The 17,352-nt window shown below is 39.5% G+C and overlaps 1 protein-coding gene across 1 annotated transcript in view; it reads left to right on the top strand.

Annotated features, from left to right (window-relative positions):
* ANO4 (anoctamin 4) overlaps positions 1 to 17,352 on the top strand; it is a 214,762-nt gene that overhangs the window by 126,043 nt on the left and 71,367 nt on the right. Inside the window, exon 7 of the mRNA XM_065629884.1 lies at positions 228 to 386. Coding sequence (XP_065485956.1) covers positions 228 to 386 — 159 coding nt within the window. The remainder of the gene's footprint in view (positions 1 to 227; positions 387 to 17,352) is intronic.

Below are 17,352 nucleotides of genomic sequence, written 5' to 3'. Positions count from 1 at the left end.
CCAAACATCTGCCTAAGAATACCTCCTGGTTTGGAAATCAGGAAGTCTGTCCTCCTTTCAGGTGACTATATGTAAAGCACCTAAAAGCTTGAACAGCTTGTTCTGATTCCTTATTTTTCCTGTTGAGTGCTGATGAAAAAGTGACTGAAAAGTGCTGATGCAAACAGCAATGCAGCAATTACTGAGGCAAATTAACATTACTGAAATGTTTCACTTTGTCTTTACAGGAAGTACCTGATAAGAACAAAACCAATGGACTATATTTTAGAGATGGGAAATGTCGGATTGACTACATCCTGGTGTATAGAAAATCTAATCCACAGACAGAAAAGAGGGAAGTATTTGAGAGAAATATCAGAGCAGAAGGTCTTCAAATGGAAAAAGAGGTAAGAGAGCTTTCTTGAAAAAAAACTTTCAGCATTTAAAGCTTTGTAGTATCTGAGAGTATAAGTTTTGTTTACTCTGAAACCCCTTTACTCTGTTTTGGCAGTGGAAAAATGCTTTTAAGCATGCCTAAATATAGGCTATTTATTGCCAGAGCAGTGGGAAAGCATAGCCTGAAGGAAAATCAGACACATGGATTGAAGACCAAAACAGGCCATTACAGTAATCTTTTTCAATCTTATGCACAAGTAGGCCACAGAATTTCATCCACTGTGCTGTGCAAAAAAGAAAATAAGTGCTGTGTTCAGATGGCCTGAATTTTACTGAATGCAATCCGTATTTCTGCACCTACATTTCATTTTAGGTACCTGCTTCACTCTTTGCTGTGGCTCTTGGTACTCTTTCGAGGTGCCTAACTAGACCTCTGCTTTCCTTTTCCTGTCAGCCTGGGCACCAGGACTTGGACATTATTTTGGTAGTTTGAAAGCAGCCTAACATCTCTCCTCTCTTAATCCTAAACATTGAAATAATTAGGTAGTACGTGTGAATCGTTTATATCAATGTTATTTCCAACACAATGTCCTAAACCAGTAAATACTTTCTAGACAATGTAAAATGTAAAAATGAATGTGAAGTGTCTAAAAATATATTGATAGGTAGCAGGAGCAAGTCTTAAAGATACCATCTCTTTTTTGCCTAGTCAGCGTTCTCTCCTGAATTTTCTGAAGAGTGCTTAAGCAGGACTTTAGTCTCACTTCTGTGTGGAATAGATATACTGAATAGTTAGCTTTACTTGTGCTTAATTGATTCACACCCACGCTAATATGCATTTTCCTTCTGCCAGTGATGGAAGCAGTAGAGGGATTTTCAGGTTACAGGCTTTAGTCTTTTATGCAGATGCTGTACATCATCTCCCTTTCTTTCATCAAATTCCTGGTTCATGTGTAGATTTTCTGCCTGTGTACTTGAAAGGCATGCTTCCCTGGAGCACACCAGAGAGGAAAAAATGAAACCTGTTTCTCTCCAGAATAATTAAAATGTTTCGTTTTTTAAAACGTTTTTGAATGAATACGGGTCCTGGTCAGTACAAGAACATATGACTGGTTACATCGACTGGTTACATCAACTGCTTACCATAAACTTTTCCTTCACATAGCCTGGTAGTCAGTATCTTTAGTGCTGATGTTGTTGACAGATGTTTTCAATGGCAGCCATTGTTCACTTATTACATGTCTTCTGTGAAGATCCCAATGTCTGTAGGAATTGTAACCCAAAATCCAAGAGTGTTGCTGTGGCTCTTCAGCTTCACATCCTGGAACTTTGCCCTACTTCCACCAAAAGGGATACTGAAAAAATCTCTGAAGTTTGGGCAGTGTAGGAAATGAATGGGGAATGAATCCTCCCTCTTTATACATCTATCCAATAGTATCAAACCAGTCTTTTCCTAGTTTGTGATTTTTTTCAGATTTATTACTGTACTAAGGTCAGCAGTGAAAGCTATGAAGTCAGTTTATATTTTAAGTATTACGAAACTCATTGCAACATTCTGCACGGAAAACTTTTTCAAATTGATAATTTAAGTGCTTACCATAGAGTTTTCTTGTGGCTTTCAAGCCCATTTACTTGGACTTTGCTGCCTAGGCTGCATGAATGATCTGCCCATTTGATTATTCATTTCATTTTCTATTATGCTACTGACATGCAGTTTTATTCCTTATTAATCTCATTTGGCCTTGGTGTGACTTCTTGCCAGCATCAGTAATTGTACATTTTCTAAACTCAGAATGATAAAAATGAGCTTGTGTTAGATGATTCAGGCTAATGTGTTTAAAATCTAGGGTGGCAATATTTTTTAACATGACTCTGACCTAAAATTAAACCCTAACATGTATATTTTATGATCACTTTAGTTTCTAAATTGAATTATAATCCTGAATGAAATAACTACATTCTTAGTACGCTCCCTCCCCCATGCCACAGAGTAGCAACTGTGCTGCCTAACACTTGGGTTTAAACTAAATGGTGTAATCCGTTAACGCATAGTTTATTTCTCATTATTTTTACTTCTCCTTTTGGTAAGACTATGCATCATTCTGAGTTTTAATGCTGGAAGATTAAAACAGCAGGTCTCTTTTCTAATTGTTCACATATAATAAATTGCATCCAATGAGAAAAGTTTGCTCCCAGATAAAACAAGAGAATTGCCTGTGGCTTTGGCCACAGAACTTATACAAAGGCAACAGGCTGCAGCTGCTGGACTGAAAAACAATTTTACCTTTTGTGAATTTCATGTGATTGTTGGTTCATTCTCCTTTGACTACTGTCTGTTCATATATTGACATTTGACCATGTTAGTCCTGGTTTTTACTGTGAAATCAGTGGCAGAGAGGAAAACTTAGAGCTGTTCACACTGCAGTTTCAAAACCATATTCCTCAGTAATACTGCAGTGAGAGAATAACGCACTGCAGTGACTCTTTGACACCTGTAGCACAGCAAAATACCGAAGAAATGGTGGGCGCAGGGAGGAAAATGCTTACTTAACAGCATGAAATGAGAAACTGAATCTGAAATGAATGCAGAAATGTTGAGATAACTTCAGGCACAATGTCGAGATCATGTACCTGAGAAAGATCCGAACAGGTGTATGTTTCTGACACTAGAAAAAGGTGATAATGTTCTGCAGATAGTCTTAAAAGAATTCACACTGTCTTCAGCTATACTACACCACTCTCCTGTGGCAGTTCTGGCAGTTTTTGTGCTCTATATGTCTAGTTGTAAACAATGAGGAGTTCAGCGTGGGATTCTCCACAGGCCGCAGATGGATCTCTGCTCCAGCGTGGACATCCATGGGCTGCGGGGGGACAGCTGGCCTCACCATGGCCGTCCCCACAGGCTGCAGGGGAATCTCTGCTCTGACACCTGGAGCACCTCCTGCACTGACCTTGGTGTCTGCAGGGCTGTTTCTCTCACATATTCTCGCTTCTCTTTGCTGGCTGCAGTTGGTTGCTCTTGCGCAGCAACTTTTTCCCCTTCTTAAGTCTCAGAGGTGCTACCACCATCACTAATGGGCTCGACCTCGGCCAGTAGCAGGTCTGTCTTGGAGCCGGATGGCACTGGCTCTGTTGGACACAGGGGAAGCTTATAGCAGCTTTTCACATAAGTCACTCCAGTAGCATCCCCTCCGCCCCCCACCACTACCTAAACCTTGCCACACAAACCCAATATAAGCTATGCGGTAGCCAGCATGGAGCAGCTTATGTACATAATTTGTTCATCTGCAACCTATTTAAGCTGAACTGTAATGCAACGCAAATGCAGGATAGAGGGAAGGGAGTTCAAAGAAGTCTATGCTCAGTGAACAAAACCAGACCACCCTTGGATTTGTAATTTGTAAAAGAGAAGATAAACTTAGATTTAAGTAAATATTGTGTATCCAAAATGAATCTGATGTTTTGTAGGGTCTGGTCATGTAGTCCTAGGAGTAGACTACATTTAATTTGAACTTGGCATGTTTAGGTTTTTTTTTTTTTGCTTCTCTAAGCTAATTCATACAGAGAGTTCTACTCTAAGTATACATCATACAGTTCCCTTAATGATTGTGTCCAAAGTTTTTAATTTATAGTTTGTAAGTTGTTTTGATACAGTTTATTTGAAAAGACATTTGACATGCCAGTAGAAATTGATAGATAGAAATGTAGTAAAGGGGAACTATTGACATAAGTAGTGCAAGTAGTTTTATATATTTTGCCTATTTGTTTATACTAAGGTTTCAGCATAAAAGCAATTAACTGCTTTAAAGCAATAGCATTCCTTACTGCCTTAAGAAGCAGGTCTCCTCATGGTTACTGGATGCGGAATATGTTCCAGGAACTAGTTTGAGATGTTTTCAAAAAGCAGTCAATCCATTTGGGCTTCTGCCCTCACATCAATCTCTGCATCTCCTAAATGAAAAAAAAAAAAAAGTGTGGTTTTGTGTTACATGCCCGATTAAATATTTACACATTGCCACCGTAAGTGTCAAGCTGTCACCAGGGCATCTCTAGTTGCATTCACTCCCTGCCTCAAGCAGCAGCTGACATTTCTGGGGCAACATCTGGCAGCTGATATGCAGCTGGTGTATAAAATAGGCAGCAGAAATATACAATAAGTGTTCTCTGGAGAAAAACCCAAAAGGCAGGAAAAAAAAGCAGAGTATGAGCTTCATTTTTGTTGTATGAACAAATGTCTACTGGCAGGTATAATCTAAGTCTGAAAGTTATGTTAATCTGAGTCTGAAATTTATGTTTAGAGATCTTTGTCAATAGTTGATGCAATAGAACTACAGGATACTATTATTTCATGACTTTTCAACTTTGCAAACAGATGCAGATATGTTCGTGGCAAGGTAGTAGGAGTTGTATGAAGCAGTTTCTCTTAATGTGGCTGTAACTTTGCACTAATGGGACAGGACTTTAGAGGCAAGGAACGTGTATTCAGTAAGAGACTTATATTTAGCAGCAACTTGGAACCTGGTTTAACATGACGAATGTTGAGAGAAATTACAGATGACAGAAAGAGCACACAATAAAGTATCTCTGTGACTCTTGTCTCATCCCCGAGTGTAGAACCAAAATAGACTTATGACCATTTCAAAGGGAGGTAGAAGTTAGAAATAAAGAATGAGGATGGAAAAAACAAGAACTTCAAAGACTGAAACTTTAAATATAGTTGTGCTCAGAAAGTGATGATAGGGAAAAGATGTTATAATCAACAGTTATTGCTGCTAAGCATAGTCAAATATTATCATCTTTCTTTCTGGCAAAAAAGACATCTACTACTTTTTGTTGTTGTTACTATTGTTAGTACTGCAGAGCCAGAACATTTATGTGAAGACTCATCTGCTTTTTTCTGGTTTGTGCGTCATTGCTACAATTGTTCATGAGAGTCCTGTTACATAAATGATATTGCTTATTGTGATTCACAGGCAGAAAACAATTAAGCTGACTTCCAGACCCCAAGTGGTGTTCGCAAATCTGAGTGAGGAAAGGTGTTTTATAAACTGAGCTTATGTAATTTGGTTCTCTGAGAAGCAGTGCACAATAAAATCTCTGTGCCTTTGGAGCCGATTCTTTAAGTTTCTTTTTCAGTTATGACTTCAGTTTATTCAATTATTGAAAGACCCATAACTTGTTTGTAATTTATTGCTGCTATAGAGGTTAGTTTAATCAACTAGGCACACAGTTTATAACAGAATGCTCAGCCTATGGCCCAATAACTATTTGCAGCTTGCCAGGAGAACTTGTGTGGTGGCCAGGAGCAGGCTGCAGGTCAGCTAAGGAATCTCTTTTCCTTTGGTGCTCAGATCCCTTCCTTGTCATGTTGAGCTTACTCTGCACATAGCAAAAAAACTCTATTCACTAGAGAAAAGAGTGATTAGGGAAAGCTTCCACCACCAAAATTGCATCTGCTGCCCTCCAAGTTTTGGGGTTTTTTTACACAGAGGAAGATATATGTGTGTATGCACTGGGTGACATACGTGCAGTATATGCCCAGCTGCTAGGACAGCACATATGCACCAGGACAACTGTGCATGTGATGATCATCCATACTGTGCGGGAGTGGTAGGTCAAGCCACATGGAGGATGTCACCTTTGGATAACTGGCTTCCTTTTGAGACAAACTATACAGCTCCCCACCTAGAAAAATTAGAGGTTGCTGACCTAATGAGTCTCTTAATTCCAACACAGTTCCAATCTTCCTTTTCTGTTCTATAATAATGTGTGACTCCTTTAATTGCAGTGGGGCAGATTGCTGGCTGTAACCTTATCATTTAAGTCAACAGCTCAACGACAGTTTATGCTAGCTAAGGGATCTGTCTTTTACATGTTCATGCATTTTAAATTATATCATTTTGTATTTGTTACAATTTACACTTCCTGTCTTTCCTTGCTCATTTAATTTTAAACCATACTCAAGGACAATTTCAAAAAGAAATGAAATAAAATTCTTCCCTAGTCTTTTTTCTTTTTTAGTAGTGATGGAGTACCCTCTAGTTACTGTCAGTACCTCCAGTCATCACACACACCCATGTACATGTTTGGACAGATATAATACACATAAGCCCTCATGTATACACATGGTGGATAAAAGCATAGCCAATATCTATCTCAAGGTAATGAAAAAATACAATGTAGATGTTCCAGTCTCTTTACATAAGACAGAGAACTTTGCTTTCATGCTAGAGCAGCAATAAGTAAAATAGTAAGACATGAGTAACAGTGGCGTACATTTCCCCCTGTTTGTCTAACTGGCGTTTGGACAAAACTAGGCCTTCTTGGTCTTCGGAGAAGATCACATGTAGTTCAGTGTTAGTCTACTACTGTAACTAATATCAAGTATTCAGTAGCTTTCATGCACTCTAGTAAGTTGTTTCAGTCTCTCACTTTTCTGATCCTATTATTCAATATGTAAATACCTGAAGCTAATGAACCCACAGTACAAATTATGCTGCCAGCAGGAGCTGTGGTTTCACGAGTAGCATAATATCCCATTATTAGCAGGCGCAGTTTGTTATTTAATGTTTAAGCACTGTGTTTGATTGCATTCACAAATCAGGGATTGAAACGTCAAAGTGATATAAACTATGCCTTCAAAAAGGAATCTAGACTGAAATGCAAGCCCACCACATGCTTTATAAGTGAAAGTGCTTCCAGCTATTTAATGTAAAACACTGGGCTGTTCATTTCATCCAAATTCAGCCAGAGCAAATTAAAAACAGATCAGTCTTCCAAAGATTTATTGCTAGTTCATTATCTAACGCAAATAGCAAGTAGAGTCTCTTTTCAGCAGTGTTTTACAGAAAAAAAAGTGTAATTTCCTTTCCCAGAGAGTACTCTATACCAAAAAGCATTGGAGGAGTTTCCAAGTACCTGGGCTTCTGAGGGGAAATGGTTTGGATTTCAGATAGTATGTCCACTGTACAGAACAATGGCAATTTAGAAGAGAAATTTGAGGAGGTACATGAAAGTCTGGATGGATGGAGTCTGAACTCAAATTTCAGTGTGCAATTTTTAGAAGTAGCCTTCTTGGTTGTCTCAGGGAGCCTGGAAGTGAATATGTTTCTGAGTTGACAAATTTCAGCCTTTGACAGGCCTTTGTAAAGCTAGTAGACTAAGAAACTGGTGCTGAAAAATTATTATACATTTGAAAAAAATATGGCTTTTTTGTGGAGGTAATAGAGAAAATATGTAGATAACTGAAAAGGCCTCTGAGATACTTCTTTTCCTTCAGGAATGTTGAGTAGGGGTTTTTTTTGTCAAAGAGTTTCCTGTCCTCAGTCCTCACAAATCGGAAAGTGAAAAAACCTTTTGAAGGACACAAGGCTCGTGTAAAAAAACAGACAGGCAGTAGTTTAAAAAAATGAATAATGTTACGTATGAGATGTCCCCTGCATGTCAAAAGTCACCTTTCCCTTGACAATAATTGGTCTTAAACTGCGATTATTTTTGAGATGTTGTTTGCCTGCCAGTGGCATCAGGAGCAAGAGTAATCCGCAAGGTTACAATCACTTAATGCACAGTGAGAGTTTTCATTGCCCAAAGGTGACATGACTTGTTTGCTGCAACACTCCCTAATAGCACTGGTTTAATGAGCAGAAATCTAGAGCTGTCTGTAGGGAACAGAAAGGCAGAGTATGTAGAAAAACCAGCTGTACATTTTACGTTCTCATGTTGATGATTTTGGTGTTGAACTTGTTTTGAAAAGATGACTGTATTTACAGCATTAAACTTCTGAACAAACAGAAATTATTTCAAGTGGCCAAGGGGGCCATTTGCATCTAGGGGACATTTGATCTTTCCCTGCAGCATGAAGTGGTCAGCCTCACCTCCATCCCTGGGAAAGTGATGGAACACCTTATCCTTGGTGCCATCTTAAGACATATCAAGGATAAGAGGGTCATCAGGGACAGTCAACATGGCTTCCCCAAGGGGAAGTCGTGTTTGACCAACCTCATAGCCTTTTATGAAGACATACCAAGGTGGATTGACGATGGCAGAGCAGTGGATGTGGTCTACCTTGACTTCAGCAAAGCATTTGACACCGTCTCCCACAGCATCCTTGCTGCTAAACTGAGGAAGTGTGGACTGGATGATCGGGTAGTGAGGTGGACTGCAAACTGGCTGAAGGAGAGAAGCCAGAGAGTCGTGGTCAATGGGGCAGAGTCTGGTTGGAGGGCTGTATCTAGTGGAGTGCCTCAAGGGTCAGTTCTGGGACCAATACTGTTCAGTATATTCATCAATGACTTGGATGAGGGAATTGAGTGTACTATCAGCAAGTTTGCTGATGATACCAAGCTGGGAGGAGTGGCTGACACGCCAGAGGGCTGTGCTGCCATCCAGCGAGATCTGGACAGGCTGGAGAGTTGGGCGGGGAAAAATTTAATGAAATATAACAAGGGAAAATGTAGAGTCTTACATCTGGGCAGGAACAACCCCAGGTTCCAGTATAGGTTGGGGAATGACCTATTAGAGAGCAGTGTAGGGGAAAGGGACCTGGGGGTCCTGGTGGACAGCAGGATGACCATGAGCCAGCACTGTGCCCTTGTGGCCAAGAAGGCCAGTGGCATCCTAGAGCGTATTAGAAGGGGGGTGGTTAGTAGGTCGAGAGAGGTTCTCCTTCCCCTCTACTCTGCCCTGGTGAGACCTCATCTGGAATATTGTGTTCAGTTCTGGGCCCCTCAGTTCAAGAAGGACAGGGAACTGCTGGAGAGAGTCCAGCGCAGGGCCACAAAGATGATTAAGGGAGTGGAGCATCTCCCTTATGAGGAAAGGCTGAGGGAGCTGGGTCTCTTTAGCTTGGAGAAGAGGAGACTGAGGGGTGACCTCATCAATGTTTATAAATATATAAAGGGTGGGTGTCACGAGGATGGAGCCAGGCTCTTCTCAGTGACAACCCACAGTAAGACAAGGGGTAATGGGTTCAAGCTGGAACACAAGAGGTTCCACTTAAATTTGAGAAGAAACTTCTTCTCAGTGGGGGTGACGGAACACTGGAACAGGCTGCCCAGGGAGGTTGTGGAGTCTTCTTGTCTGGAGACATTCAAAACCCGCCTGGACGCCTTCCTGTGTAACCTCACCTAGGTGTTCCTGCTCTGGCAGGGGGATTGGACTAGATGATCTTTCGAGGTCCCTTCCAATCCCTAACATTCTGTGATTCTGTGATTCTGTGAAGTGGCATGGAGCTGCCCTCCCTGGATGTAGTCCCAGGAGAGAAGCCTGAATCTGGAAAGGACAATTCCCTTTCTCACCCGCTCTTGGCACAAGAGGGCTCCTCATCGGCTGATTACTTTCTTTGTTATACCAGATTAATATTGGTCATGGAATGAATGGATTGTTGGGATTGTGTGCCTTGGATTAACTGTATTTCACTTGTGGTAAGAGAGTCACAAATAGAGCTGGTCAAATTACCTCAGTGCTCCAACTTTATTGAAAAAGGTGTTTCGGTTTATGGCTCTCTGGGCCCAAATTAAACCCAGCATTTTCCATTGCATATTTAGGTATTTGTTTCTTGCTGTTTGAATGGTAATGAAGTGACGTTGTAAATGAAGTGTAATAAAGCCTGACCTGGGGGAAAATTGTTCCTGAGATAGCCACATCGACTGAAACCTCTGACAGCCAATTAGTTATCTCCCTGTATTTGAAGTCTTATCTGGTTTACTAAACGCTCTTCTGTGCACAAATATCTTTGGAATTCTTGTATGAAAGCTTTCAAAGAAATCTCTAAAAGTGCCTTTTAGGCAAAACAGTATAAAGACCCATATCTTTCGTCTTGGAAATCTTCATGATACAGGACTTACTACTTTTCTTAGATACAGCTTATTTCTGTTAATAGACTCAAATAGATCTTTCCATTTATAACAAATAAGATTGACTCTCCTTTCTGAAGTCTCCATTGTCAAGTATTAATATAAGAACTTTGTGCTTACTTTTTAAAGCCATCTCATACCTTTTTAAAATTCAAAACTTTCCATGAAGAAGAAAAGCTCTGCAGTGAAAATGTAACAGTTTTCATATGGGTTAGCCTAACGTCTAGTGATTCCAATAGCTCGGAGTTTTACCGCACTGCTTTCTATATGCTCTTCTCCACTCAGAAACTTGTTTTTCCATACCCAGACTTCTGTGCCTTTCTATCCCTTTTAAGCTGATAATCTGATCTGCAACCTCGTTTTCCGAGGAAGCCGGAGAAGCTCAGTTATACCTGCTGTCATAGGAACGCTGACAAGAAGGCACATCTTAAGGTTGTCTTGTTGAAGCAGAACTGTCACCAATGCTTCGTCAGGATGACCATGGTTTTTTTTTCTTCTATATCTGTAGTTCAGTGCAGTTCAGTACAGATTACAGCCTTCATCTCCAGAGTTCTTGAGCTTGTACTGTTAGTTCTATTGCTGTTGGAAACTGTGGCTTTCTGAGACAGCATTGGATTAAACAAATGTCCTGAAGCAGCAGTTGAGTGGATGGAACGTGTAGTCGACAGTCTTGTGAAAATTTATGAATTTTGTCATTAGCTTCAGAAGTTCAAAGGAGAGAAGAATTCAAGTAATAAAATACAGAAGGTGTTTGGCTGGCTTTGACCAGTACTCAAGAGGCCTTTCAAAGTGCAGGGGACACTAGTGGGAGGCTTTGTTATTTACATATCTGTATTTCCCTACCTGTTCTCTGTGGGCAGAATGAATAAAGTGGGATGGGGGAAATGGATGGCAGCGGAGGCCTTATAAAATGTTCTGTTCAACTTGCTGTCACTGTGATGTGTCCCAGGCAGCTCAGAAGTGAGCTAGAGGCCCCCTGAAGCTGCAGTTGTAGGAAGTAATGTGTCTACACTGCTGCAGAACTTGAAATGGATGGCAAGGAAAGTAACAGGAGTCCAGGGAAAATTAGATGGCTGTACTGCAGAGTCCTGAGAGGAACAAGAACCATCTTATTGACCGTAGCTGTTTGCAATGTTTGTCATTGGCAGGAGTCTGACATTGGAAATACCTCCACTGTATGTCATATGCAGTCAGATGGTGATCGGTAGGACTAGTTGCCTTCTGTGGTTATGTTGAGGGAACCTGGTGAGAGAAGAGTGACATGCTTTCATGTAGTAATGGTGTTGTACCTGGAGAGATGGCTGCTCTGTCATATGCTTTGGCAGATTTCCAAGACAACTTCCCTTGTAAAATTGTTATTTACATTATTTCAATGCATCAGATCACTTGAGTACCTTTAGTTAGGCTACAGACTGTGGTTGCTCAGAAATTCATCATGGTCATCTTATTAAAGGAATGTAACAACTATTTGCAAAATGGAGAAGAGGAAAGGGGAAATGGCTTGGTCACGTCTCTGCCTACAAAGCAGCCAGCCAGAGGAGTTTTGGAGCACCGAGTTGAATGATGTGAAATGAATTATCAGAAGATGGCTCCTCAAAATCTTTCCACTTTTAATAATCCTAGCAGTAAGAAAAATAAAGCACAGAAAACAGAGATGTGAGCCAGGAGAACAGTCATTTGAGTCACCTGGACTCTCAAAGTATATGGGGAACTATAACTGGTAGAGTTGTGGGTGATTCACATTCTTCACATGCATCTTTCCACTTTTAACTGGGTCTTGTGTTTTTTCTGGTACCTTTTCTTTCCTGGAAAATGAGGATCTGCATTAAGTCTGAGAAGGTGCTGTCAAATTGGTCTTTTGTGATTTTCCCTTTCCTGCAGAGCAGAGCAAAATGTGTGTCCTGCACAACCAGGTGTGGTGCAGAGACCCCCCGCCCAGGTGTTGCCGAGTGAATTAGCTTGGGAACTGCAGGTATTATAGTCATATCACCATGGGATAGTACTCGACCTAATGAGCCATGCTTACACGTGTGCACTAACTCGCTGTTCCTTCTACAGCCAGGGCTAACATCTCTGCCTGTAATTCCTCTCGTTGTGGATGTGTATCTGTCTTGAAGAATGCAGGGCTTCGTGGTGCCATGCAGTCTGAACTAAAGCCTCTCTCTCTCCTGATAGTGTCATTTGGAGCAGGCCCTTCCTCAGCCATGGCCTTGTTGAGTTCGCTGATGTCTCTCTTTAGAAAGAATTTTACATTATGTTGTGAAATATAGCAGTGCACAGACTGTAACAGAGAGCTACAGGACAGTTCACTGCATCCAGGAGAGTGCTGACACTGGAAAGATTTTGGAATCTAGGTTGATAGTCATATAAGCATTTCTTGTCTTCCTTGATTAGATGAACTGGGAAACAAGACTCTGAACTGGGAGTTGAACAACCAAAGAGCTTCTCCTTGCTAGAGCATAGACAGGTGCTCAAAACCTGGGCTGCTGCAAATGCTTCTGCATCCACATGGGATGTCAGTGGTGGCCTTTCTGTTCAGAGATGCTGTGGTGCCCAGAGAGGTTGTGAGGTCTCCACCCATGGCCATATTCAAGACCAACCACTCTAGTTGTCTTTCAGCAGTGGTTTGGACTAGATGAGCTCTGGATGTCCCTTCCAACCTCTATTGTTCTGTGATGTTATGATAAGCAGCTTGTTCAGTTCCTCCAGGTTATTTGTATGCAAAAACTATAATAAGCCTGCCTGCATGTTTTAGATGTTTGATTGATTGTTAAGTTTGTGAAATTAACTGTTAGACAAAAAATAAATTGCCTTTTTCTTTGCCAAAGCAATGTTTCTCCAATAAGCCTCTAAAAGCAAATATGAATATTTAATAGACAATTCATTAAATGTAAGTACTTTCTACATAAAAAAATATTAAACAGACATAAATCTGTACTGGAAAAATATTGTTTTCATATTTTACACTTGGGATAAATCACAAAGGAAGCTTCCTTATAAAATGTAGTTCAACTGTACAATGTATTTTTAATGACCAGTGGTGCCAAAAGTAAAATATTTTACATAAGAGACCTTTTTTGGCCCATAGTAGAGTCAAAAATGTTTGATGATCTCAACTATCACTGTATAAAATATTAACATTTTTAATCTAAAAATGCAGCATATATATAACTGATGCCTCATGTAAAGAGAACTAATATCAAAGTATTCATAAGTAAAAAGGGATTATTCTGCCCAGAGGTTTAGCTATCCACATTTTTAAATCTGCAAATAATTAATTTCGCATGTTTATACTATATTCCAGTCCAGAGGAATTAAAAGATGCATCCTATCTCTTTGGCAGATGAAACTCATGTGATTAGCTATTTCAGTTGTCACAGAAATCATGGAGTATTTACTAATAGGATTATCAAGAAATGTTTTATCAGTGCCTCTCATTCAGATCAACCTCCTCCATTAAGATGGTCATGCTGCAGGTATTTCTAATCTTTTTCTCTATGAAATGGAGTCCCAGTCAGAAGATATTATTTCCATGGTAGATTTAGTACATCTAGGTTACCCTACTGTGAGATCCATCCTGTCCATCACAAGTTAATTCAGATAACATTAGTTAGAATTAAAGACATCCTTCCTCATGTTGTTTTTTCTCTCAAAGGAATTTTTATCTCTCTGTTGCAAACTGTAATTTGATCGTTGCACAGTAAACTTGAGCAATGAGATAGTATTTGCATTTTACTTCTACCTAAGTAACCTACCCTGTTCTTTCAGTTGCCCTCCCACTCACGCATTTTTGTCTACATGAAAGGACATTTCCCCATGTCACTAACTCTGTTCTGTTCCAGCATTGAAATCCTGTCAGCTGCTGCCAGAAATTAAGCACTGTAACAATGACACCTGCTCTGAGTTGGATTAAATGACACATTTCCTGAATGCTAGCAATAGGCAAACAGCCGCCTGCATTACTAACTCCACTGGAGCTGAACCTCTGGAAGTATTTTGCAAAGTAAAGATGAAGCTTTACCCCATCATCAAATTTTGTCATGAGACTTCATAGTAAAAATAATTTTAAATTGGAGTCATGTGACTTATAACAAGTTATTCTATATTTTATATGTCAGTGTCCTCATGTCAAAATTGTTTTATTAACAATTTATTATTGTTTATATTTATTTGTTATTCCTAATTATTAGTTAGGGCTTTTTTTTATCTTATTTTCATCCTTACTTCTTTTTCCCCAGTTTCTTGTAAGTCAAAAGCTTCTTAAAATCCTAATTGAAATGTGAGCAGTATATTCCTCTTTTTCACTAAACCTGTACTTCGATTAAAAGTATATATATGAAAGATATTGTCACTATTATTTACGAGATTCCTCTGATCCATGAATGTGGAGGTTAATGCTTATGAGTATGTAATATTCTCCCTGAAATTGGACATATATTGACAGTACCTAAGTAATTACCCTGTGGTAACGTATGCACTTTTGAAAACTATTGGCAGCATATTACTGCTGCCTTTCCAGTTCTACGGAATTACCCTTGTGAATTTACATTTACTTTGGTTTTGCAGAGGAAGAATGGTTTAATCAACTAAAATTGCTGAGTTTTGGTTTTCCACTTAATTCACTCCACATGGCAAATCAATCTGTGCTGTTAACATAACAGAGTAAGTCTCAAAAGCAGCAGAACCTGTAGCAGTCACTATTTACTGCTCTGCACTCAGATGTCATATGGAGCTAGATAATAGAGAGAGTTGTTACTAGAGGATGTTGATTTTTCTCTCCTTTTCTGGCTTTTCCTGCATTATGGTCTTAACAGAAATAAGACATGTTTGCCAGAAACTGAAGCACTCTTCCCATTCCGGCTTTTTAACTTGCCTTGCAAGGTCTATGCTAAAGTAGGCAAGATTTAATTCTGGCTGCTGGATCTATTTCAAAATCTTATTTATCTCCTTTTACTTTTATAAGGAAGACTTTAAAAGACAAGGAGAGCCCCAGCCTTGAGTATTTTTCTCTTGAGCAATGACAAGGAAAGCAACTTAATGATAAGTCCTGATTTCTTTTCCCTATTGATATGCATACATAAATGTGAGCATTAGTTTTTTGCAGTTGCCTGCCTAGAAGCCTCAAGGCACATAAACAATTACACCATCCAATTGGAGACACCATAGTTTTATCCTTCTTCAAGGTTATATGCTGTGAATCTCTTTTCTCAACTTTCTTAGCTTTTAGACTCAAGAAATGCTTGTATTAAGGTGAGTCCTACAGGTGTTTTTGTCTTAAAATGACTTGACAATATTATTGATAATGAACCAAAAGAAGTCTTTGTTGAAGGAGGATATTCAAGAGGGTGTTTGACAAAAGACACTGATCTCCAGCCTTGATCCTGGAAGACAGCCTGCGAATACAGCAAAATGTGTCCTTTTCAAGAGATGTTCAATGTCAGCATAACTTCACTTTCCATTCATATTAACAATGATAACTTCAGAAGGAGCAGAGTCAGGTCAACAGTAAATATATATATTTAAATCCTGACTTCAAAAGAAGTTAGAATGCTAGCAGGAGTACATACGAGTTTAGTAACCAGGACTTAAATTATACAGCAGTTAACATCACTCTGTGGCTGCTTTCAGAAGGAGGAGAAGAACCTGCCCTTTACAAGTTTTCCTTGGCCTAGCTGATGAGTGTAAGTTACATAAATGGTCCCTACTTTAGTCTCTTCCACTCCTTTTATAGTGATATTGGGGGAAAATATGGAGCTTTGTTTTTAAACATGTTTGTGGTCAATCTCTTTTTCTTTGGGAAAATTCTTGGGTAAAGGAGAAAGGTAGTCTTGCCAGAAGGGCGGGTCTATAATACATGGGCCTATGGTATCACCTGTATTCTAGGGCTGGCAGAAATTATTCAGTACTGCAGTGATTTGTCAGCAGAGCCAGAAAGGTTGGGAATGAATGAATATCTCTAATACAGAGATATGGGCTACAGAAACTTGTGATTATCAAATACTGGTCTAATATTTTCAAGAATTATGGAATATGATTTCCAGCTGTAAAGGGGGGTTGGGGAGTGGAAAGAAGAAGGAAGCAAAAATTACAGCTTGTGAAAAATAGTAGATTAATGGCACTGAAACCCATTGTATATTGACTATCTGTAACCCACACCCTGGTGATCTGAATTCTACCATACAAACCTGTTTTGAAGATCAGGGTTTCATTAAACTAAATACACCTTGCTAGTGCTTCTCAAGCAGAACAATAATTTTTAAAAAGTTCTTGTAAGAAACAAGTTGTTTTATAAAGAATCCCATCTTTGCACTGAACATTTCAAATTTTCATGAATTTTCATGTCTAGAAACTTGTAGTTTTCAACCAACATTTCTCTGGAGAAGACTACAGTTTTTCCGTAGGACATATTCTTTTCTCCAGCCCATTTCGGTAAGTGGGTTGCCCAGAGACTGTGAAATCTCTGCCTATGTAGATATTCAGGACTCAATGGAACAATCCCCTGAGCAACCTAATTTAAGTTGGCCCTGCTTTAACTAGAGCATTAGCCCAGGTGACCCCTACAGGTCCCTTCCAACCTACATTATTCTGCAGTTCTCTGATTCTGATAAGTCTCTTGTCACACTGGCTTGGCACTGCTCTGAAGACCATCAAGAATGTTATTACTGACCAGAAGAAAATCTGGTTTTGTATGGGTATTCCTTCTCAATAAATCAGTTTGAAACAACAAATTTACTTGAATGTCCATGATCTGGCAATTTTCATATAGTAATAACTCTGTAGGCACTGGTGCCGCAGGTCAGTTCCAAACACTTATTCTGGTTTTGTGTTTGTGACGTGTTTTATCTCATTGTCTGTCCCCTCGATTCATCTGTTTTTCTTTCTTCCTCATCTAGACATCACTTTCTAGAAGATTGCTCATGTCAATAATTGTCTGATTTAAATTTCCAAGGGGAGCAATGGTACATTGATTTTTGTTTGCATGTTCCCATAATGTGAAATTGAGTTTACTTCTCCAAACCATTTAATAAGCCAAGCCTCAAAAGTCAATTACAAAAGAAGAATGTTCCTCTCCTCTCAACGAAACATTTAGAAGCTGAAGGAACTCTGTCTAAATACTAATCTA

The sequence above is a fragment of the Caloenas nicobarica genome, chromosome 1, assembly GCF_036013445.1.
Source record: "Caloenas nicobarica isolate bCalNic1 chromosome 1, bCalNic1.hap1, whole genome shotgun sequence".
In the NCBI taxonomy this organism is placed as follows: Eukaryota; Metazoa; Chordata; class Aves; order Columbiformes; family Columbidae; genus Caloenas; species Caloenas nicobarica.
This window is presented reverse-complemented; position numbering and strand designations above follow the sequence as displayed.